This window comes from Lithobates pipiens, unplaced genomic scaffold, assembly GCF_037356315.1.
Source record: "Lithobates pipiens isolate NorthernLeopardFrog02 unplaced genomic scaffold, aLitPip1_a1.2 Scaffold_1, whole genome shotgun sequence".
In the NCBI taxonomy this organism is placed as follows: domain Eukaryota; kingdom Metazoa; phylum Chordata; class Amphibia; order Anura; family Ranidae; genus Lithobates; species Lithobates pipiens.
This window is the reverse complement of record NW_027507685.1, coordinates 107,612,230-107,631,910: the sequence shown is the minus strand read 5'-3', so window position 1 is coordinate 107,631,910 and position 19,681 is coordinate 107,612,230. Positions and strand designations below refer to the sequence as shown.

Genomic DNA, 19,681 nt, shown 5'->3' with positions numbered 1-19,681 from the left:
ACTGACACCAGCACCGTGATATACAGCACTGACACCTGCACCGTAAGCAGCCCCAGGAGGAAGTCAGCATAGCACAGGGATGGTGAGAGCCCCTCATAATGAGCATAGCACAGGGATGGTGGGAGCCCCTCATAATATGCACAGCAGAGGTACAGCCCCAGGAGGAAGTCAGCATAGCACAGGGATGGTGGGAGCCCCTCATAATGAGCATAGCACAGGGATGGTGGGAGCCCCTCATAATATGCACAGCAGAGGTACAGCCCCAGGAGTAAGTCAGCATAGCACAGGGATGGTGGGAGCCCCTTATAATAAGCAGCCCCAGGAGGAAGTCAGCATAGCACAGGGATGGTGAGAGCCCCTCATAATGAGCATAGCACAGGGATGGTGGGAGCCCCTCATAATATGCACAGCAGAGGTACAGCCCCAGGAGGAAGTCAGCATAGCACAGGGATGGTGGGAGACCCTCATAATGAGCATAGCACAGGGATGGTGGGAGCCCCTTATAATATGCACAGCAGAGGTACAGCCCCAGGAGGAAGTCAGCATAGCACAGGGATGGTGGGAGCCCCTCATAATGAGCATAGCACATGGATGGTAGGAGCCCCTCATAATATGCACAGCAGAGGTACAGCCCCAGGAGGAAGTCAGCATAGCACAGGGATGGTGGGAGCCCCTCATAATGAGCTTAGCACAGGGATGGTGGGAGCCCCTCATAATATGCACAACAGGGGTACAGCCCCAGGAGGAAGTCAGCAAAGCACAGGGATGGTGGGAGCCCCTCATAATAAGCAGCCCCAGGAGGAAGTCAAGTATGTGCAAGTATTTTATACATGCATTACACAACTATATACTGCACACCAAATAGTACACCTATACCAGTCCTTAAGGACATTTGTGGAACTAGTAGGTTGTGATTAGCAGACTGTACCTCACTCAACCCTATATACTGTAGTACACTATACCTTACCAGTCCTTATAAGGACCTTTGTGGAACTAGTAGGTTGTGATTAGCAGACTGTACCTCAGTCCCTATACTAATAAAGAACTACTGCAGCAGAAGGGCAGAAGTCAGCAGTAGTGCACCTCAACCCTATATATTGTGAACCTATACCAGTCCTTAAGGATTAGCAGACTGTACCACACTCAACTCTATATACTGTAGTACACTATACCTTACCAGTCCTTATAAGGACCTTTGTGGAACTAGTAGGTTGTGATTAGCAGACTGTACCTCAGTCCCTATACTCATAAAGGACTACTGCAGCAGAAGGGCAGAAGTCAGCAGTAGTGCACCTCAACCCTATATATTGTGGACCTATACCAGTCCTTAAGGATTAGCAGACTGTACCTCACTCAACCCTATATACTGTAGTACACTATACCTTACCAGTCCTTATAAGGACCTTTGTGGAACTAGTAGGTTGTGATTAGCAGACTGTACCTCAGTCCCTATACTCATAAAGGACTACTGCAGCAGAAGGGCAGAAGTCAGCAGTAGTGCACCTCAAACCTATATATTGTGGACCTATACCAGTCCTTAAGGATTAGCAGACTGTACCTCACTCAACCCTATATACTGTAGTACACTATACCTTACCAGTCCTTAAAAGGACCTTTGTGGAACTAGTAGGTTGTGATTAGCAGACTGTACCTCAGTCCCTATACTCATAAAGGTCTACTGCAGCAGAAGGGCAGAAGTCAGCAGTAGTGCACCTCAACCCTATATATTGTGGACCTCTACCAGTCCCTAAGGATTAGCAGACTGTACCTCACTCAACCCTATATACTCTAGTACGCTATACCTTACCAGTCCTTATAAGGACCTTTGTGGAACTAGTAGGTTGTGATTAGCAGACTGTACCTCAGTCCCTATACTCATAAAGGACTACTGCTGCAGAAGGGCAAAAGTCAGCAGTAGTGCACCTCAACCCTATATATTGTGGACCTATACCAGTCCTTAAGGATTAGCAGACTGTACCTCACTCAACCCTATATACTGTAGTACACTATACCTTACCAGTCCTTATAAGGACCTTTGTGGAACTAGTAGGTTGTGATTAGCAGACTGTACCTCAGTCCCTATACTGATAAAGGACTGCTGCAGAATAGGGCAGCAGTCAGCAGTAGTGCACCTCAACCCTATATATTGTGGACCTATACCAGTCCTTAAGGATTAGCAGACTGTACCTCACTCAACCCTATATACTCTAGTACGCTATACCTTACCAGTCCTTATAAGGACCTTTGTGGAACTAGTAGGTTGTGATTAGCAGACTGTACCTCAGTCCCTATACTGATAAAGGACTGCTGCAGAATAGGGCAGCAGTCAGCAGTAGTGCACCTCAACCCTATATATTGTGGACCTATACCAGTCCTTAAGGATTAGTAGACTGTACCTCACTCAACCCTATATACTCTAGTACGCTATACCTTACCAGCCCTTATAAGGACCTTTGTGGAACTAGTAGGTTGTGATTAGCAGACTGTACCTCACTCAACCCTATATACTGTAGTACACTATACCTTACCAGTCCTTAGAAGGACCTTTGTGGAACTAGTAGGTTGTGATTAGCAGACTGTACCTCAGTCCCTATACTGATAAAGGACTGCTGCAGAATAGGGCAGCAGTCAGCAGTAGTGCACCTCAACCCTATATACTGTGGACCTATACCAGTCCTTGAGGATTACCAGACTGTACCTCACTCAACCCTATATACTCTAGTACGCTATACCTTACCAGTCCTTAGAAGGACCTTCGTGGAACTAGTAGGTTGTGATTAGCAGACTGTACCTCAGTCCCTATACTCATAAAGGACTACTGCAGCAGAAGGGCAGAAGTCAAGTATAATATTCTTTCTATATTTGGAAGAAAGAATATTATACGTGTACAACCCTATTACCATACCAGTCCTGAAAAGGACCTTTGTGGACCTAATAGTAACAGCTACTGATTAAACTGACTGTCCCTCACTGCCACACACAACTTCCTGTCTGTCCCTATTTAAACGGACAAAACACAGGCTGCTGCAACAATAACTTGAATAGCACTCAAAACTATATCCTGTACTACTACACCATACCAGTCCTGCAAAGGACTTTTGTGGACCTAATAGTAACAGCTAATGATTAAACTGACTGTCCCTCTCTGCAACACACAGCGTCCTATCTGTCCCTCTCTCAGCACTGACAAAAGACAATCTGCTACAACAATGACTTGAATAGCAGTGCCTCAAACCTATATCCTGAACTACACCTATACCATACCAGTCCTTAAAATAACTTTTGTGGACCTAATAGCTAGCGATTTGGGTCACTGCAGTCTCTCCCTGCTCCACACAGCAACCTCTCCCTATAGTGACAGTAGAAAGAATGTAAAATGGCCGCTGGATCGGGTCTATTTATAAGTTAGGGGGAATGTCCAAGTGTCCATGTGCTGTAATGTCTCAATTGGCTGTCCTGTACCCCATGATGGATGTGTCATCATAGATCAAAGTTCTTTTACACAGTAAACACGTAAGTCCGCCAGGCGAACAGCGGCAATAGTCCACCGATCAGGCGGACCGCGAACAGCCGAAATTCGCCGCGAACCGACCGTCGGACGAACAGTTCGGCCATCCCTACCCACCACTCTTCTGGGAAGACTTTACACAATGTTTTGGAGGGTGTCTGTGGGAATGTGTCTTTCAGGTCAGATACTGATGATGGATGAGAAGACCTGCTTCACAATTGGCATTTCATTTCATCCCAAAGGTGTTCAGTAGGGTTGAGATCAGGGCTCTGAGCTTGTTGGGTATCCTATTTTAAAACCATGGAAATTAATATAACCACCAACCATCATCATGGTCATTCTTTTAGTGTTGCTCCTCCTTGTGGCCTTAGCAGCCTCCACTCTTCTGGGAAGACTTTCAACAAGCTTTTGGAGGGTGTCTGTGAGAATTTGTGCCCATTTGTGAGGTCAGGTAACATTTGCGGCTATAACATCCTCCACTCTTCTGGGAAGACTTTCTACAACATTCTATTGGAATCTGTGCCCATTTGTGAGGTTTTATTCTTTTAGTGTCGCTCCTCCTTGTGACCATAGCAGCCTCCACTCTTTTGGGAAGACTTTCAACAAGCTTTTGGAGGGTGTCTGTGAGAATTTGTGCCCATTTGTGAGGTCAGGTAACCTTTGCAGCTATAACATCCTCTACTCTTCTGGGAAGACTTTCCACAACATTCTGTTGGAATCTGTGCCCATTTGTGAGGTCAGGTCATGATGATGGATAAGAAAACCTCACAATTGGCCTTCCCATTTACCCTCTGTCAGAAACCATGAAACAGACTGAGACAGTAGTACAATCAAATCACACTTGTTTATTAATAAAAATAAAAAGGTAAATAGAAAAAAACGTAGTCAAGCATAGCCAGGGTCCAGTAGACAGATCGGGTAGTCAGCCAGTCCAAAGTTCATTAACCAGATAGGGTAATCAGCCAGGCCAGAAGTCAGGGATTCAAGGAGAGCAACTGCAAGCAGGATAAGAAGCCAGGAGAGATGTCAGCAAGCCAGTCTTGAAACAAACAGCAGGAGATAGTTCCTTGTGATGTGACCAACGCGAAGGCAAAGGAAAAAGTGAGCTGGAAGGCTTTAAATAGGCAGGTCAGACGAGCATCATCGGGAACAGCTGGTAACTGTGGAAAGAGAAGAGAGCTGGCAATTAGCCGACAGCTGAGCGGCCAGCCCAGAGGAGGAAGGGCTAAGCCAGCCCTGATACCCCCATGGTGTTCAGTAGGCTGATGTCATGGCTCAGAGCTTATTGGATATCCCATTCCAAAACCATTGCTATTAACATTGTGTTGCCCCCAATTGTGGCTATAAAATCCTCCACTCTTCTGGGAAGACTTTCCACAAGATTCTGTGGGAATCAGTGCCCATTTGTGAGGCCAGGTAATGATGTTGGATAAGAAGACCTCACAATGGGCCTTCCAATTTATCTCTAATGTGTTCAGTAGGGTTGATGTAATCAAAGCTTGTTGGATATTCTATTTCTATTGTGGCTATAACATCCTCCACTCTTCTGGGAAGACTTCCCACAAAAAATTGTAGTGTGTCTGTGTGAATTTGTGCCCATCTTTCAGGTCAGTTACTGATTTTGGATGAGAAGACCTGGTTCACACTTGGCATTTAATTTCACCCCAAAGGTGTTCAGTAGGGTTGAGAACAGGACTCTGAGCTTGTTGGGTATCCTATTTTAAAACTATGGACATTAATATTAAGTTCTCCCCACACCAACCATCATCATGGCTATTCTTTCAGTGTTGCTCCTCCTTGTGGCCATAGCAGCCTCCACTCCTTGGGAAGACTTTCAACAAGCTTTTGGAGGGTATCTGTGAGAATTTGTGCCCATTTGTGAGGTCAGGTGATCTTTGCGGCTATAACATCCTCCACACTTCTGGGAAGACTTTCCACAACATTCTGTTGGAATCTGTGCCCATTTGTGAGGTTTTATTCTTTTAGTATTACTGTGACCATTGAAAAAGTGCAAAGAAAGCATACCAAAAAAAATGTGGAAACAAATACACAAAAATTATTAAAGATGAATCAAAAAATATAAATTCAAGTGTCCAAATAGAAATGCATACAAAAATATGTAAAATATATATTCAAGTGTCCATATATGAATTGATACAAAAAATATATAAAATGTCCAGTGTATGTAAAATAATAATTGAAATTTTATTGTTCAATCAAATTGTATTTGACCATGTGGACCCTAGGGTAGCCACGCTCACACCCATTGTGCATATACGATCACAATACAAACTCTTGTTGAGGAGTTTTTTATTTTTGTTTATTTTTGCTAGCATTTCTGTTTGTTTTTAAACGGCACCTGTATATTTTTCCTATGACTCGGGGGAGTCGTTTTATGTGCGCTTGAGCATTCGACTCTAATACATTTTTGATGAAACCATATCACACGATTTGGCGCATTTTTGTTTTCTTATGGTGACACTTCGTTTGGAAGCCTGCTGAGAGCAGTCGTGTGAATCCGAAGGTTGCGAAACATCCGAAAGATAGGGATAATCTCCTGCATCTGGGTATCTGGATGTCTATGGGACCTGAGATCGAATTCACGCAGTTTGGCCTCCCCTAATAGGGGGGTCACTGGGGATCTGGTAAGCCTCCATCTAATAGTGGTGTTTAGAGGTGACGGGTCCACGTGGTCAAATACAATTTGATTGAACAATCAAGTTTCAATTATTACTTTACATACAATGGTCACAGTAATATTTATTGGTTAAGCGCTGCACTTTTTTATTTTATATATTTTTTTGTGCCTAGTATCTTGGTTATGGTGTTCAGCTGCTGATTTCTTTATTGTTTTTTACTAAGTGAAGATTTTTTCAAATTTTTTATTCTTTTAGTGTTGCTCCTCCTTGTGGCCATAGCAGCCTCCACTCTTCTGGGAAGACTTTCAACAAACTTTTGGAGGGTGTCTGTGAGAATTTGTGCCCATTTGTGAGGTCAGGTAACCTTTGCGGCTATAACATCCTCCACTCTCCTGGGAAGACTTTCCACAACATTCTGTTGGAATATGTGCCCATTTGTGAGGTCAGGTCATGATGTTGGATAAGAAAACCTCATAACTGGCCTTCCCATTCACCCTCATAGTGTTCAGTAGGCTGGAGTCAGGGCTCAGAGCTTATTGGATATCCCATTCCAAAACCATTGCTTTTAACATTGTGTTGCCCCCATTTGTGGCTATAACATCCTCCACTCTTCTGGAAAGACTTTCCACAACATTCTGTGGGAATCAGTGCCCATTTGTGAGGCCAGGTAATGATGTTGGATAAGAAGACCTCACAATGGGCCTTCCAATTTATCTCTAAAGTGTTCAGTAGCGGTTGATGGGCTCAAAGCTTGTTGGATATTCTATTTCTATTGTTATTGTTCTATTGTTGCTATAACATCCTCCACTCTTCTGGAAAGACTTTCCACAAAAATTGTAGTGTGTCTGTGGGAATTTGTGCCCATCTTTCAGGTCAGTTACTGATTTTGGATGAGAAGACCTGGTTCACAATTGCCATTTAATTTCATCCCAAACATGTTGAGTAGGGTTGAGAGCAGGGCTCTGAGCTTGTTGGGTATCCTATTTTAAAACTATGGACATTAATATAAAGTTCTCCCCACACCAACCATCATCATGGCTATTCTTTTAGATTTCGGAGGGTGTCTGTGAGAATTTATGTCCTTTTGTGAGGTCAGGTAACCTTTGCGGCTATAACATCCTCCACTCTTCTGGGAAGACCATTTACAAGATTCTAGTAGGGTTGAGGTTAGGGCTCAGAGCATGTTCGATTTCCCATTCCAAAACAATGGCTATTAATATGGTGTTGCATGGTTGCATAGGGTTGTGCCTATAACATCCTACATTCCTCTGGGAAGACTTTTCACAATATTTTGGAGGGTGTCTGTGGGAATGTGTGCCCATTTGTGAGGTCAGGTACTGCTGTTGGATGTGAAGGACCTCATTGATGGAGGTGGGGAGGAAAGCTCATTGATGGAGGTGGAAGTGGGAAGGCTCATTGATGGAGGTGGAGGGGGGAAGGTCCATTGATGGAGGTGGGGAGGGAAGTCTTGTTGATGGAGGTGGGGAGGGAATACTCGTTGATGGAGGTGGGGAGGGAGGCTCATTGATGGAGGTGGGGGTGGGGGAAGGCTCATTGATGGAGGTGAGAGGGAGGCTCATTGATGGAGGTGGGGAGGGAAAGCTCATTGATGGAGGTGGAAGTGGGAAGGCTCATTGATGGAGGTGGAGGGGAGAAGGCCCATTGATGGAAGTGAGTGTAGGGCAAGGCTCATTGATGGAGGTGGGGGGGCTCATTGATGGAGATGGGGGAGGGAAGGCTCATTGATGGAGGTGGGGAGGGATGGCTAATTAATGGAGGTGGGGAGGGAAGGCTCATTGATGGAGGTGGGGAGGGAATGCTCATTGATGGAGGTGGGGAGGGAAAGCTCACTGATAGAGGTGGGGAGGGAAGGCTCATTGATGGAGGTGGGGCAGCTCATTAATGGAGGTGGGGAGGGAACGGTCTTTGATGGAGGTGGGGAGGGAAGGCTTATTGATGGAGGTGGGAAGGGAAACAGTGGTCCGTGTAGTAAGGACCAGAGCAATGGAAGAAGGTGTCCTGGTCTGAGGAATCACATTTTATTTTATATCATGTGGATGGCTTGCTGCATGTGCTTCACTTAACTGGGGAAGAGAAGGCACCAGGATGCACTATGGGAAGTCCAATCCATGGAGGGCCCACTCTGCAACTTACAGAACTTAAAGGATCTGCTACTGACAGCTTGGTGCCAGATACAACAGATACTGCCAAGATCTAGTGTTGTCCACGCTTTGATGGGTCAGGGCTGTTTTGGCAGAAAAGGGGGACCTACTCAACATTGGGTGGGTGGTTATAAGGTTATGACTGATTGGTGTAGTTCTGGTGACAACCAGGGATTCCTTCACTTTAGCGGGACTTCCTATCACTTCTTGTTTTGGCTATAGTACAGAAAGTGAAGGCAAATAGGACACATATAGGACAATAGAACACATATAACAAAAAAAATACAGGGGTTATAACCCTCCCTTACTCTATCCAAAATGAAAGAAAAAAAAAAGTTTTGCTTTTAGTTGTACTTTAAATTGCAAGATTTGAAGAAAAAAAAAATGTGTTCTGTTATTTTATCTGCATTCTGTAATATTCTCACCATGACTCTTTTCTTGACTAATGTATTACTTTTTTTAGATGTGTTAATGATTAAATAATAACCTCTGTTTTTTTTTTTCCTTTCTCACTCCCATATTTTCTCCTCCACCATTCCGTCACTGAATAACCATATGCCGCACAGTCATTCTCATAGTTTGGTCTTCCCACACAACCGTTGTCTGTTTGTTCTCATTTTCTCCCATTCCCCTTTGATTCCACCCCCTCCCATTTGCAAGCCCTCACCCCCGGCCCCCCTGAAAAAAAACACTGTTCTGGGATATGGAGCAGCACAGAAGGAGAAGGGGCCGCTGACCAAAGGCTAGTTGGAGCCAGCCTCCAACATGGCTAATGGCAGCGAGTCGGAGGAGCTGTCTGGCTCTCTAACCCAGTCAACAGCAATCTCTACCCACCTCAAGCTGGTGCTTCTGGGTTTCATCATATGCGCCAGCTTAGCGGGCAACTTACTGGTTTCCCTGCTCGTGTTGAAAGACCGCTCCTTGCACAAGGCCCCTTACTATTTTCTGTTGGACCTCTGTCTTGCCGATGCCGTCAGATCATCCGCCTGTTTTCCATTTGTCCTGCTTTCCATCCGCAATGGCTCAGCCTGGGCGTACAGCCTCTTAAGCTGTAAAGTTGTGGCATTCATGGCTGTCCTGTTTTGCTTCCATGCCTCATTTATGCTTTTCTGTATCAGTGTTACTCGCTACATGGCCATCGCCCACCATCGATTTTACTCCAAGAGAATGACGCTGTGGACGTGCATTGCAGTGATCTGCATGGTCTGGACACTCTCGGTCGCCATGGCCTTCCCGCCGGTATTCGATGTGGGAACTTACAAATTCATCCGTGAGGAGGACCAATGTATTTTTGAACATCGCTACTTCAAAGCCAATGATACCCTTGGATTTATGCTCATGTTGGCGGTGCTGATCGTTGCCACTCATATTGTCTATGCCAAACTACTCCTCTTTGAGTACCGCCACCGCAAAATGAAGCCAGTGCAGATGGTTCCGGCCATCAGCCAGAACTGGACATTCCATGGACCCGGAGCTACAGGGCAGGCTGCTGCCAACTGGATTGCTGGATTTGGAAGGGGGCCGATGCCGCCCACTTTGCTGGGTATACGTCAAAACACCCATACTGCCAACAGGCGTCTCTTGGGGATGGATGAGTTTAAAAGCGAGAAGAGGTTGGGGCGGATGTTTTACGGGATTACCCTCAGCTTCTTGGTGCTTTGGTCACCCTATATTGTGGCCTGTTACTGGAGGGTGTTTGTCAAAACCTGTAGCATCCCTCATCGCTACTTGTCCACTGCCGTGTGGATGACTTTTACTCAGGCTGGGGTAAACCCTATCATGTGTTTCCTACTTAATAAAGACCTGAAGAGCTGCCTTCAGCTCCACATCCCCTTTTGGAGGACGAAAGCCTTGCTACCTAGGGAGCCTTACTGCGTAATGTAAGAGAGAAACCATTCCACTCCCAACGTCACACCAACAACCTCAGTGATTGGGAAATATGGATTTACATGACCAAGTGGTCATGATCAAGAAGGATTTCATAAATTGGACCATCATAAGAGTAAAGAAGACATAAAAAAAAAACATAAAGTTGAAAGACCATAGCTTTTCTTTTCTTTTTTTTTTTTTTAAGTTTCTTTTTCTAAAGATACAATTGGTGAATGAAGGACTCGGTTGGGAGGGAGGGGGAGGGGTGCGTGAGAATTTCCTGGATGTCTCTTTTTTTTATTCCAGCTATTGCATTAAGGGATGATGGGCGGAGCTTGGGTGGGAGGGTGGTTGGGACAGAGGGAGCGCAAAGTTTGTCTGACGAGAGGGTGAAGGGGAGGCTGGTGGGAATTTATGTATTTGTTTATGGACATATTTATTGACAATGGTTGAAATGCCATCACTTGTATTAATGTCTTTTGATTGATACAAATATGAGGGAGTTTGCTTTCCTGTTTGTCGGTTCTTTAAGGTTTTTGGACATTGTAAACTGTACCACATTGTAGGACCATCAACTGCACAACACATGGTACCAGTTCTCCTATCATTTAAACCTCCACACATACAGCACCACTACAGACCTGCACCTCATACAATCTCCATGGGCATCTAGACTGATGGCTCAAAAAAGCCCATCTCAGCTTGCTGTTCACAAATGTAGATAGACCAAAGCTGTACACCAGAGATCTCTTCCTTCTAAGTGTTCTTTATTGAACCATCCATGATATAGCTGCTTCCACAATTTCTCTTCCCAAGGATCACCTTGCCTTAATGCGTTTCACCAAAATGGCTTGATCACAAGGATCACACTTGTGATCAAGCCCGTTCGGTGAAACACGTTACGTTGTGATCAAGCAGTTTCAATGAAATGCGTTAAGGCAAGGTGATCCTTGGGCAGGGACATCATGGAAGCAGCTATATTATGGATGATTTAATAAAGAACACTTATGCCGCATACACACGATTGGAAATTTGGACAGCAAAAGACAGATGAGAGCTTTTGGTCTGAAAATGTGTATGCTCCATCGAACTTTTCGATGGAGCATCGAATTCCCGCCAGCAAAAGATTGAGAGCAGGTTCTCAATTTTTCGGTCGAAAAAAGTTTCCATCGGAAATTCCGATCGTCTGTAGCAATTCCGAGGTGAAAAATTCCTACTTGTGCTTGGAAACAATTCGACGCATGCTCAGAACCATTGAATTTTATTTTCTCGACTTGTCATAGTGTCGTACGTCACCGCGTTCCTCCTGTTCATCTAGTTCTCCTTTTGTGTAGCATCAAAGGAAAGCACAGCCAGCTTTTTCCAATGCATTACACCCAGCCAATAGAATTGGCTGTTGCACCTGTGCTACTCAAAACCAGCAAGAAGTGACTGTTGACTGATACAAACAAAATGTATGAGTTTCCAGGTTGACACATAAAAAAAAAAAAACAATTATCGGATCTCTTCCCCTTAAGATGAACCAGTTCTAGATGTGTCTGTATCTACGACCTTCTCCCCACACCATATACATAAGCACTCATGTTAGGGCTTGTTCATACTTGCAGCAAGGCCTGCTGCTTCTCTGAAACATGATCCACACTCACCATCATCTCAGGCCTAAAGCCAGCATAGGAATATGATTGGTTGCTCTTGAATAGCACAATCAGTTTTTGTATAGTACGTATTGATTAATGCAACTGAAGGTAACAACACCATACAAGTGGACACCATGATAACTTGGGTAAGCTGACGAAAGTGGGCACTCACTTTCATGGCCTTCCTGCCAATATGTTGGATCCTACTTATTTACCTGGGAGGAGCACCAATGGATTTGGGAACATCGCAACTTCGAAGCCACTGATACCCTTGGATTATGCTCATGTTGGCAGTGCTTATCATTGCCACTCACATTGTTTAAGAACATACGTAATTGTCTTTGTTCTAGTATGGTATGCATTGATAAACACAACTGAAAGTAACAATGCCATTCTAGGATGACTTTAGTAAGCTGACAGAAGTGTAAACAAAATGAGTTGGGCTTCAAAGGAATGTTACAAGGGGCCACCTAATTCTCCTACAATGACCTTCAAATGGGACATCCTTTGCATTAAAAAATCTAAAGGTTTATAAAAGATAACTGAAGAGAAAAAAAGGGCTGTGAATGAAAGAGAAAAGCTCTATGGAAGGTAATATGGGTGCACAGCTGGTAAGTAAATTACACCAGTTGGGCATCCTGACCTAATGGGCCCAGGCGTTGTAATCTCTGCAGTCCTGTAACTGTATCTCATCATACAGTGCCTTGAAAAAGTATTCATACCAGGGGTGGCCTGTCCATTAAGGGCACACAGCCGCCTCCCCCTATCCATCTCGTCTGGCCCCTTTCAGGATGGCGGATGCATGTAATCCAATGGAAGGTGGGTGTTTTTTTGAAGCACTGATTAGAGCCAGAGGCTCTAATAGGTTTCAAAATAAGGTGGGCTCGGGGCGCAGAAAATGTGCTCACAGCAATTCCAATAGCGAATAGTCCCCCCCCCCCCCCCAAAAAAAAACACTTATTCATACCTCTTGAAATTTTCCATGTTTTTAATGTTACAACAAAAAACGTAAATTTATTTTATTGGGATTTTATGTGATAGACTAACACAAAGTGGCACATAATTGTGAAGTGGAAGGAAAATGATAAATGGTTTTCAATTTTTTTTACAAATAAATGTGAAAGGTGTGACATGCATTTGTATTCAGTCCCCCTAAGTCTTTTTGGAGATGTCTCTGCCAGCTTTGCACATGTAGAGATCGACATTGTTGCCCATTCTTCATTGCAAAATAGGATGGAGAGCATCTGTGAACAGTAATTTTCAAGACCACGGATTCTTAATTGGATTTAGGTCTGAACTTTGAATGGGCCATTCTAACACATGAATATGCTTTATGTAAACCATTCCATTGTAGCTCTGGCTGTATATTTAGGGTTGTTGTCCTGCTGGAAGGTGAACCTCTGCTCCAGTCTCAAGTCTTTTTCAGACTCTAACAGGTTATCTTCTAAGATTGCCCTGTATTTGGCTCCATCCATCTTCCCATCAACTCTGACTAGTTTCCCTGTCCCTGCTGAAGAAAAGCATCCCACAACATGATGCTGCCACCACCATGTTTTACGGTGGGGATGGCGTGTTCAGGGTGATGTGCAGTGTTAGTCCCCCCACACACACACACATAGCGTTTTGCTTTTAGGCTTTTAGGCCAAAAAGTTCAATTTTGGTCTCATCTGACCAGAGTGTTTGCTGTGTCCCCCACATGGCTTCTTGCAAACTGCAAATGGGACTTCTTATGGTTTTCTTTCAACAATGACGTTCTTCTTGCCACTCTTCCATAAAGGCCAGATTTGTGGAATGCACGAGTAATAGTTGTCCTGTGGACTGATTCTCCCACCTGAGCTGTGGATCTCTGCAGCTCCTCCAGAGTTACCATGGATCTCTTGGCTCTTCTCTGATGAATGCTCTCTTTGCCCGGCCTGTCAGTTTAGGTGTCAGTTTAGCCATGTCTTGGTAGGTTTGCAGTTGTGCCATGCTCTTTCCATTTTCAGATGATGGATTGAACAGAGCTCCGTGAGATGTTCAAAGCTTGGGATATTTTTTTATAGCCTAACCCTGCTTTATACTTCTCCACAACTTTATCCCTGACCTGCCTGGTGTGTTCCTTGGACTTAATGACATTCCCAAAAAGACTTGCAGCTGTAATTGCAGCGAAAGGTGGTTCTACAAAGTATTGACTTAGAGGGGCTGAATACAAATGCACGCTACACTTTTCAGGTACCGTACGCGCCGGCGTATAACACGCACCCCAAGTTTAGGAGGGAATTTTAAGGAAGAAAACTTTTAGGAGGGAAGTTTAAGGGAAAAAAAAAAACCTTACATTTATATGCCCACCAGTGTCATCTACAGCCTTGTCTACCATTGCAGCCTTGTCCACCATTGCAGCCTTATGCAGCCTTGTCCACCATTGCAGCCTTATGCAGCCTTGTCCACCATTGCAGCCTTATGCAGCCTTGTCCACCAGTGCAGTCTTGTCCCCCATTGCAGCCGTGTCTATTTAATTTTTTTAAAATGCCGCCGCCGAGATACAGAGCCGCCTTCGGCTCTTCTCGGGCAGCTTTCGGCCACCTTCGGCCGTTCTCGGTGGCCGAAAGCTTCCAAGAACGGCCGAAGTCGCCGAAAGCTGCCGAGAACGGCCGAAAGCTGCCAAGAAGAGCCGAAGGCGGCCGAAAGCTGCCAAGAAGAGCCGAAGGTGGCCAAAAGTCGCCTTGAAGAGCCGAAGGAGGCTGAAAGCCGCCCAGAGGCTCAGAATTTCGGGGGATCGGCGTATAACACGCACCCACGATTTTCCCCTGCTTTTAAGGGGAAAAAAGTGCGTGTTATATGCCAATAAATACGGTATTTATTTGTAAAAAAAAATAGAAAATAATTTATCATTTTCCTTCCACTTCACAATTATTCACCACTTTGTGTTCATCTATCACATAAAACCCCATGTTTTTGGTTGTAACATGAAAAAATATGGAAAATATCAAGGGGTATCAATAGTTTTTCAAGGCACTGTATGTCAGGTCATATGTGGAATGATCCTGGAAGTCCTGATTCCTTTCAATCAATCTTTATATCACTAGAGGGATCACCAGCAAGAGGAAGGAGCTCCTCATTCCTCTATATAGATCTTTATATCACCAGAGGGATCACCAGCAGGATAAATTAGGTCCTGATTCCTCTATATAGATCTTAATATCACTGGAGGGGACACCAGCAGGAGGAATGAAGTCCTGATTCCTCTATATAGATCTTTATATCACTAGGGGGGTCACCAGCAGGAAGGAGGAAGTCCTGATTCCTCTATATAGTTCTTTATATCACTGGAGGGGACACCAGCAGGAGGAATGAAGTCCTGATTCCTCTATATAGATCTTTATATCACTAGGGGGGTCACCAGCAGGAGGAAGGAGGTCCTGATTCCTCTATATAGATCATTATATCACTAGAGGAGTCACCAGTAGGAGGAAGGAGGTCCTGATTCCCCTATGTAGATCTTTATATCACTATAGGGGTCACCAGGAGGAGGAAGGAGGTCGTGATTCCTCTATATAGATCTTTATATCACTAGAGGGGACACCAGCAGGAGAAAGAAGATCCTGATCCCTCTATATAGATCTTTATATCACTGGAGGGAACACCAGTGGGAGGAAGGAGGTCCTGATCCCTCTATATAGAACTTTATATCACTAGAGGGGAAACCAGTAGGAGGAAGAAGGTTCCCGATCCTCTGTATACATCTTTATATCACTAGAGCAGTGGTCTCCAAACTGCAGCCCTTTGCTTGCCTTTATCTGGCCCTTGGGGCAAGGCACTATTCGACCATCTGACATTGACAATGTAACACCATTTCTCCCACTGACACCACTAATGGGGTACTAATCCTCCCTATGATACCAACAATGGGGTACTATTCTTCCCCCTAGTACCAGATGTTTACTCCCACTGATACCAAGAAAACTGGCAAAAGTCTGGCCTTCCTAGAGTCTGAAGGACAATAAAGTGGCCCTTTGTTTAGAAAGTTTGGCAACCCCTGCACTAGAGGGATCACCAGCAGGAGGAAGGAGGTCCTGATTCCTCTAGACCCAAGTAAACATTATATGCACATCGTCCAAGAGCCATTGATTTGTAACAATAACATCCCTGAGAAACATTGGGGTTGCTGGGTCCCTCGTCAAGATCAGCTTTTCAACCCTTTTTCAGTTTTTAATACATTTTTCATTATTGGGTTAATAAACATACATGATAGCAAGCACTATTTCAGTCTGAAAACAGAAGTACTATGACCACAACCCATATTCACTTGACTCCCCAATGAGAGGTCTCATAAAACATCTTGATTGTGCCAAGTAGAAAAGTAAAGATTTAATAGCCCTTCTACACCTTTTTACCCCGAAGGAACCCTAAAACAATAACTCTCACGTCTCAAGGAACCCCTGCTAAAAATGTTTATATCTACAGCTCTTGGTACATGAGCATGATCGGAATAAAGACTGTATCATACCTAGATTATTGGACACCCAAGGTGGATTCATTTTTTAACATCCCCCTTCTTTATCCAACAAAATTATTTCAGCGCGAAGAATGCTCCTTACATTGGTGATCAGTGAGAAGAATGTTCCCTGCATTGGTGATCAGTGGGAAGAATGTTCCTTACATTGGTGATCAGTGGGAAGAATGTCCCTTATATTGGTGGTCAGGGGGAAGAATTCCCTTACATTGGTGATCAGTGAGAAGAATGTCCCTTACATTGGTGATTAGTGGGAAGAATGTTCCTTACATTGGCGATCAGTGGGAAGAATGTTCCTTACATTGATGATCAGTGGGAAGAATGTTCCTTACATTGATGATCAGTGGGAAGAATGTCCCTTACATTGGTGATCAGTGGGAAGAATGCCCCTTACATTGGTGATCAGTGGGAAGAATGTCCCTTACATTGGTGATTAGTGGGAAGAATGTTCCTTACATTGGCGATCAGTGGGAAGAATGATCCTTACATTGGCGATCAGTGGGAAGAATGTTCCTTACATTTGTGGTCAGTGAGAAGAATGTCCCTTACATTAGTGGTCAGTGGGAATTATGCTCCTTACATTGGTGGTCAGTGGGAAGAATGTTTCTTACATTGGTGGTCATTGGGAAGAATGCTCCTTACATTGGTAGGCAGTGGGAAGAATGATTCTTTGGTCGGTGGTCAGTGCAAAGAATGACCCTTTTACAAGAGGAATAGCTCCACCAATGCCATGTAGTTATTCCCACCAAGTTTCATTGACCCCAACACTATGCAGGCCCAATCACATAGAAGGTGAATCCAACACTGCTTGAGGAACCCGTAAAATCCCCTGGTGGAACCCTTAGGTTCAAGAGAACCATGTGGTTAGGAATAGGTATTTCATATTACTTATTGTCATACTTATTTTTGCTCATTGAAGAGTTAAAATACATTTTGTTCCATGGATTGGGCCATTTTAATACCCTACATAAAAAAGATACTTTTTAACTATATATATTAGTGATAGGCATGTTAGTGTTCCCATGATTACTTTTTTATTGATTTCTTTTTTTCACCCCAGATATAGTAGGCCCGCTTAAGCGCACAAATAAAAAAACCATCAGGCTCTTGTAACAAGTACACAGAAAAAGAAAATTCTGGAGTTGGATTGTTCACACCTTTGGCCACCATCTGACTTCTACAGTCAACCACAAGAGGACCTTTAGGATAACGGATACCATTTTATTACCTTGCTATCTTCTACACAGCTGTGTGCACCAATTCTACCTATATTGCTCTAGAGGCCATTCTCTTAACGCCCATTATACTGACCCTGACTTGTTGCTCATATAGATAAGGCCTTTTCAAGATATCTAAGACAACACAGTTGAGTCCCATTGATGGTACTTTCTTTTATTTGCACTGACAGTTAAATCACCATCAGCAAGATGTCTGTGTAACTTCATTGTTGATCCAGACCAGTCTTTGTGGTCACTATTGTCAATGGAAATAGACAGACTGAATGCTGACCATTCACCTTGGGGTTATGAGGAATGTTTGGCCAGGGCAATATATGCCATACGCTCTCCTGAAATCTCCAAGCAGAGGTCCTGAATGAAGGAGAGACCTGTTCAACTATATTTCATGAGGCATTAAATACAATAAACATATTGCACACATAGTTCTAAGAGCTAAAAAAGAAAAAACAATAAAACACCCACGTAGTTAACAAAGCGACTGGCATCTGACTCTTGTGGTATTATTGCAATGCGGTGGAATGTCATCAGTTAAATATATTGGTCATTAGGATCTATGTTATAGTGCAGCATAGTGTACAAAAAAGTAAATGTGAACACAGAGTGCACTAGGGTTTGTCACTGGTCCCTTCCCAAAGAGAAATATCCCCTCCCTGACCCCCTTGGGGCGCAGTCTCCTGATGGGGATAGGGCACACTCAGGTCCACTTAGGCAAAAGGCTCAGGGGACCCCACTCCTCATGATCAGCCAAAGCTGACCAACAAGTAATAGGAAAGAGGCTCTCCCGAAGAGAGCACCCCTCTCCACCAAGGTAGGGGAGGAAGGAACCTGATGGCCACACATCCTTCCCCTAGACAGGGTAGGCCAGAAGATTTAAATAGAGGGCCAGATGATCCACACCCTACAAGCCTAAGTGGAGGTGACACATATAAATGTGAAGTGACAATAGTGAAAGTGAAAATAATTCAAGTGCAAATGTGCAAGACAACGGTTAGGCCTTGTGGCCTGGTAACATAAATTGCCCTGGACTCAGACTGTGTTGTGCAGAAAAAAAAGCTGTGGAGTTATGGCCAAGTGCCCATTCTCACAATGGGGCCACACACCCAAGGGATACTCAGTGCACCCCTGGGATGCCACCCCCAGGGGACGCTTAACACTGTGCCCTACCTGCATTCCCAGCCCCCTTTCAGCCCTTGACCAGATAAAGTTGCACAGTCAAATCAGGAGGCACTGGGTCCCTTGGGTCCCCCCCCCACTAGGGAATTACACCTGTTCCCCACTATACCCAATGGGTTTCTGTTCCTCATGGGAAGATCCCTTAGGGCCCCCTTAAGTCCCCCATCATACCATCAGGCACCAGGGGCCCCTTTCCAGCCCCTGACCAGACAAAATAGCACAGTCAAATGAGGAGGCACTAGTCCCCTTGGGTTCCTCCACTAGGGAATTACTCCTGGGCACCTCGTTAGCCAATGGGTTTTTGTTCCACATGGGAAGATCCCTTGGAACCCCCTTAAGACCGCCATCATACCATCAGGGGTCCATTCCCAGCCCCTGACCAGACAATATAGCAAAGTCAAATGAGGAGGCACTGGGCCCTTTGGGTTCCTGCACTAGGGTGCTACTCCTGTGCCCCACCTTACCCAATGGGTTTCTGTTCCACATGGGAAGATCCCTCGGGACCCCCTTAAGACCACCATCATACCATCAGGGGTCCATTCTCAGCCCCTGACCAGACAATATAGCAAAGTCAAATGAGGAGGCACTGGCCCCCTTGGGTTCATCCATTAGGGAATTACTCATGTGCCCCACTTTACCGAATGGGTTTCTGTTCCCAGCAGGAAGATCACTCAGGACCCCCTTAAGACCCCCTTTATACCATCAGGGGTCCCTTCCCAGCCCCTGACCAGACAAAATAGCAAAGTCAAATGAGGAGGCACTGGGTCCCTTTGGTTCCTCCACGTGAAATTTGCTCCTGTGCTCCATGTTACCCAATGGAATTTCTGTCTGCAGGGTCTCTTTAATTTACCAAACATTGACATGTTTTAGAAACATGATGTCAAAAAATGATTGTGTGGCACATTACAGCATTTAAATGATTAATGAGTATCCTCTCCCTCTCTAGAGCCCCCACCTATACAC

General features: G+C 44.6%; 1 protein-coding gene across 1 annotated transcript in view; it reads left to right on the top strand.

Annotated features, from left to right (window-relative positions):
• Nucleotides 1–10,689, top strand: part of GPR173 (G protein-coupled receptor 173) — a 41,588-nt gene extending 30,899 nt beyond the window's left edge. Inside the window, exon 2 of the mRNA XM_077471851.1 lies at nucleotides 8,876–10,689. Within this exon, the coding sequence (XP_077327977.1) occupies nucleotides 9,075–10,193 (1,119 nt within the window). The 5' untranslated portion in view covers nucleotides 8,876–9,074 and the 3' untranslated portion in view covers nucleotides 10,194–10,689. The remainder of the gene's footprint in view (nucleotides 1–8,875) is intronic.
• The last annotated feature ends 8,992 nt before the right edge of the window (nucleotides 10,690–19,681 follow it).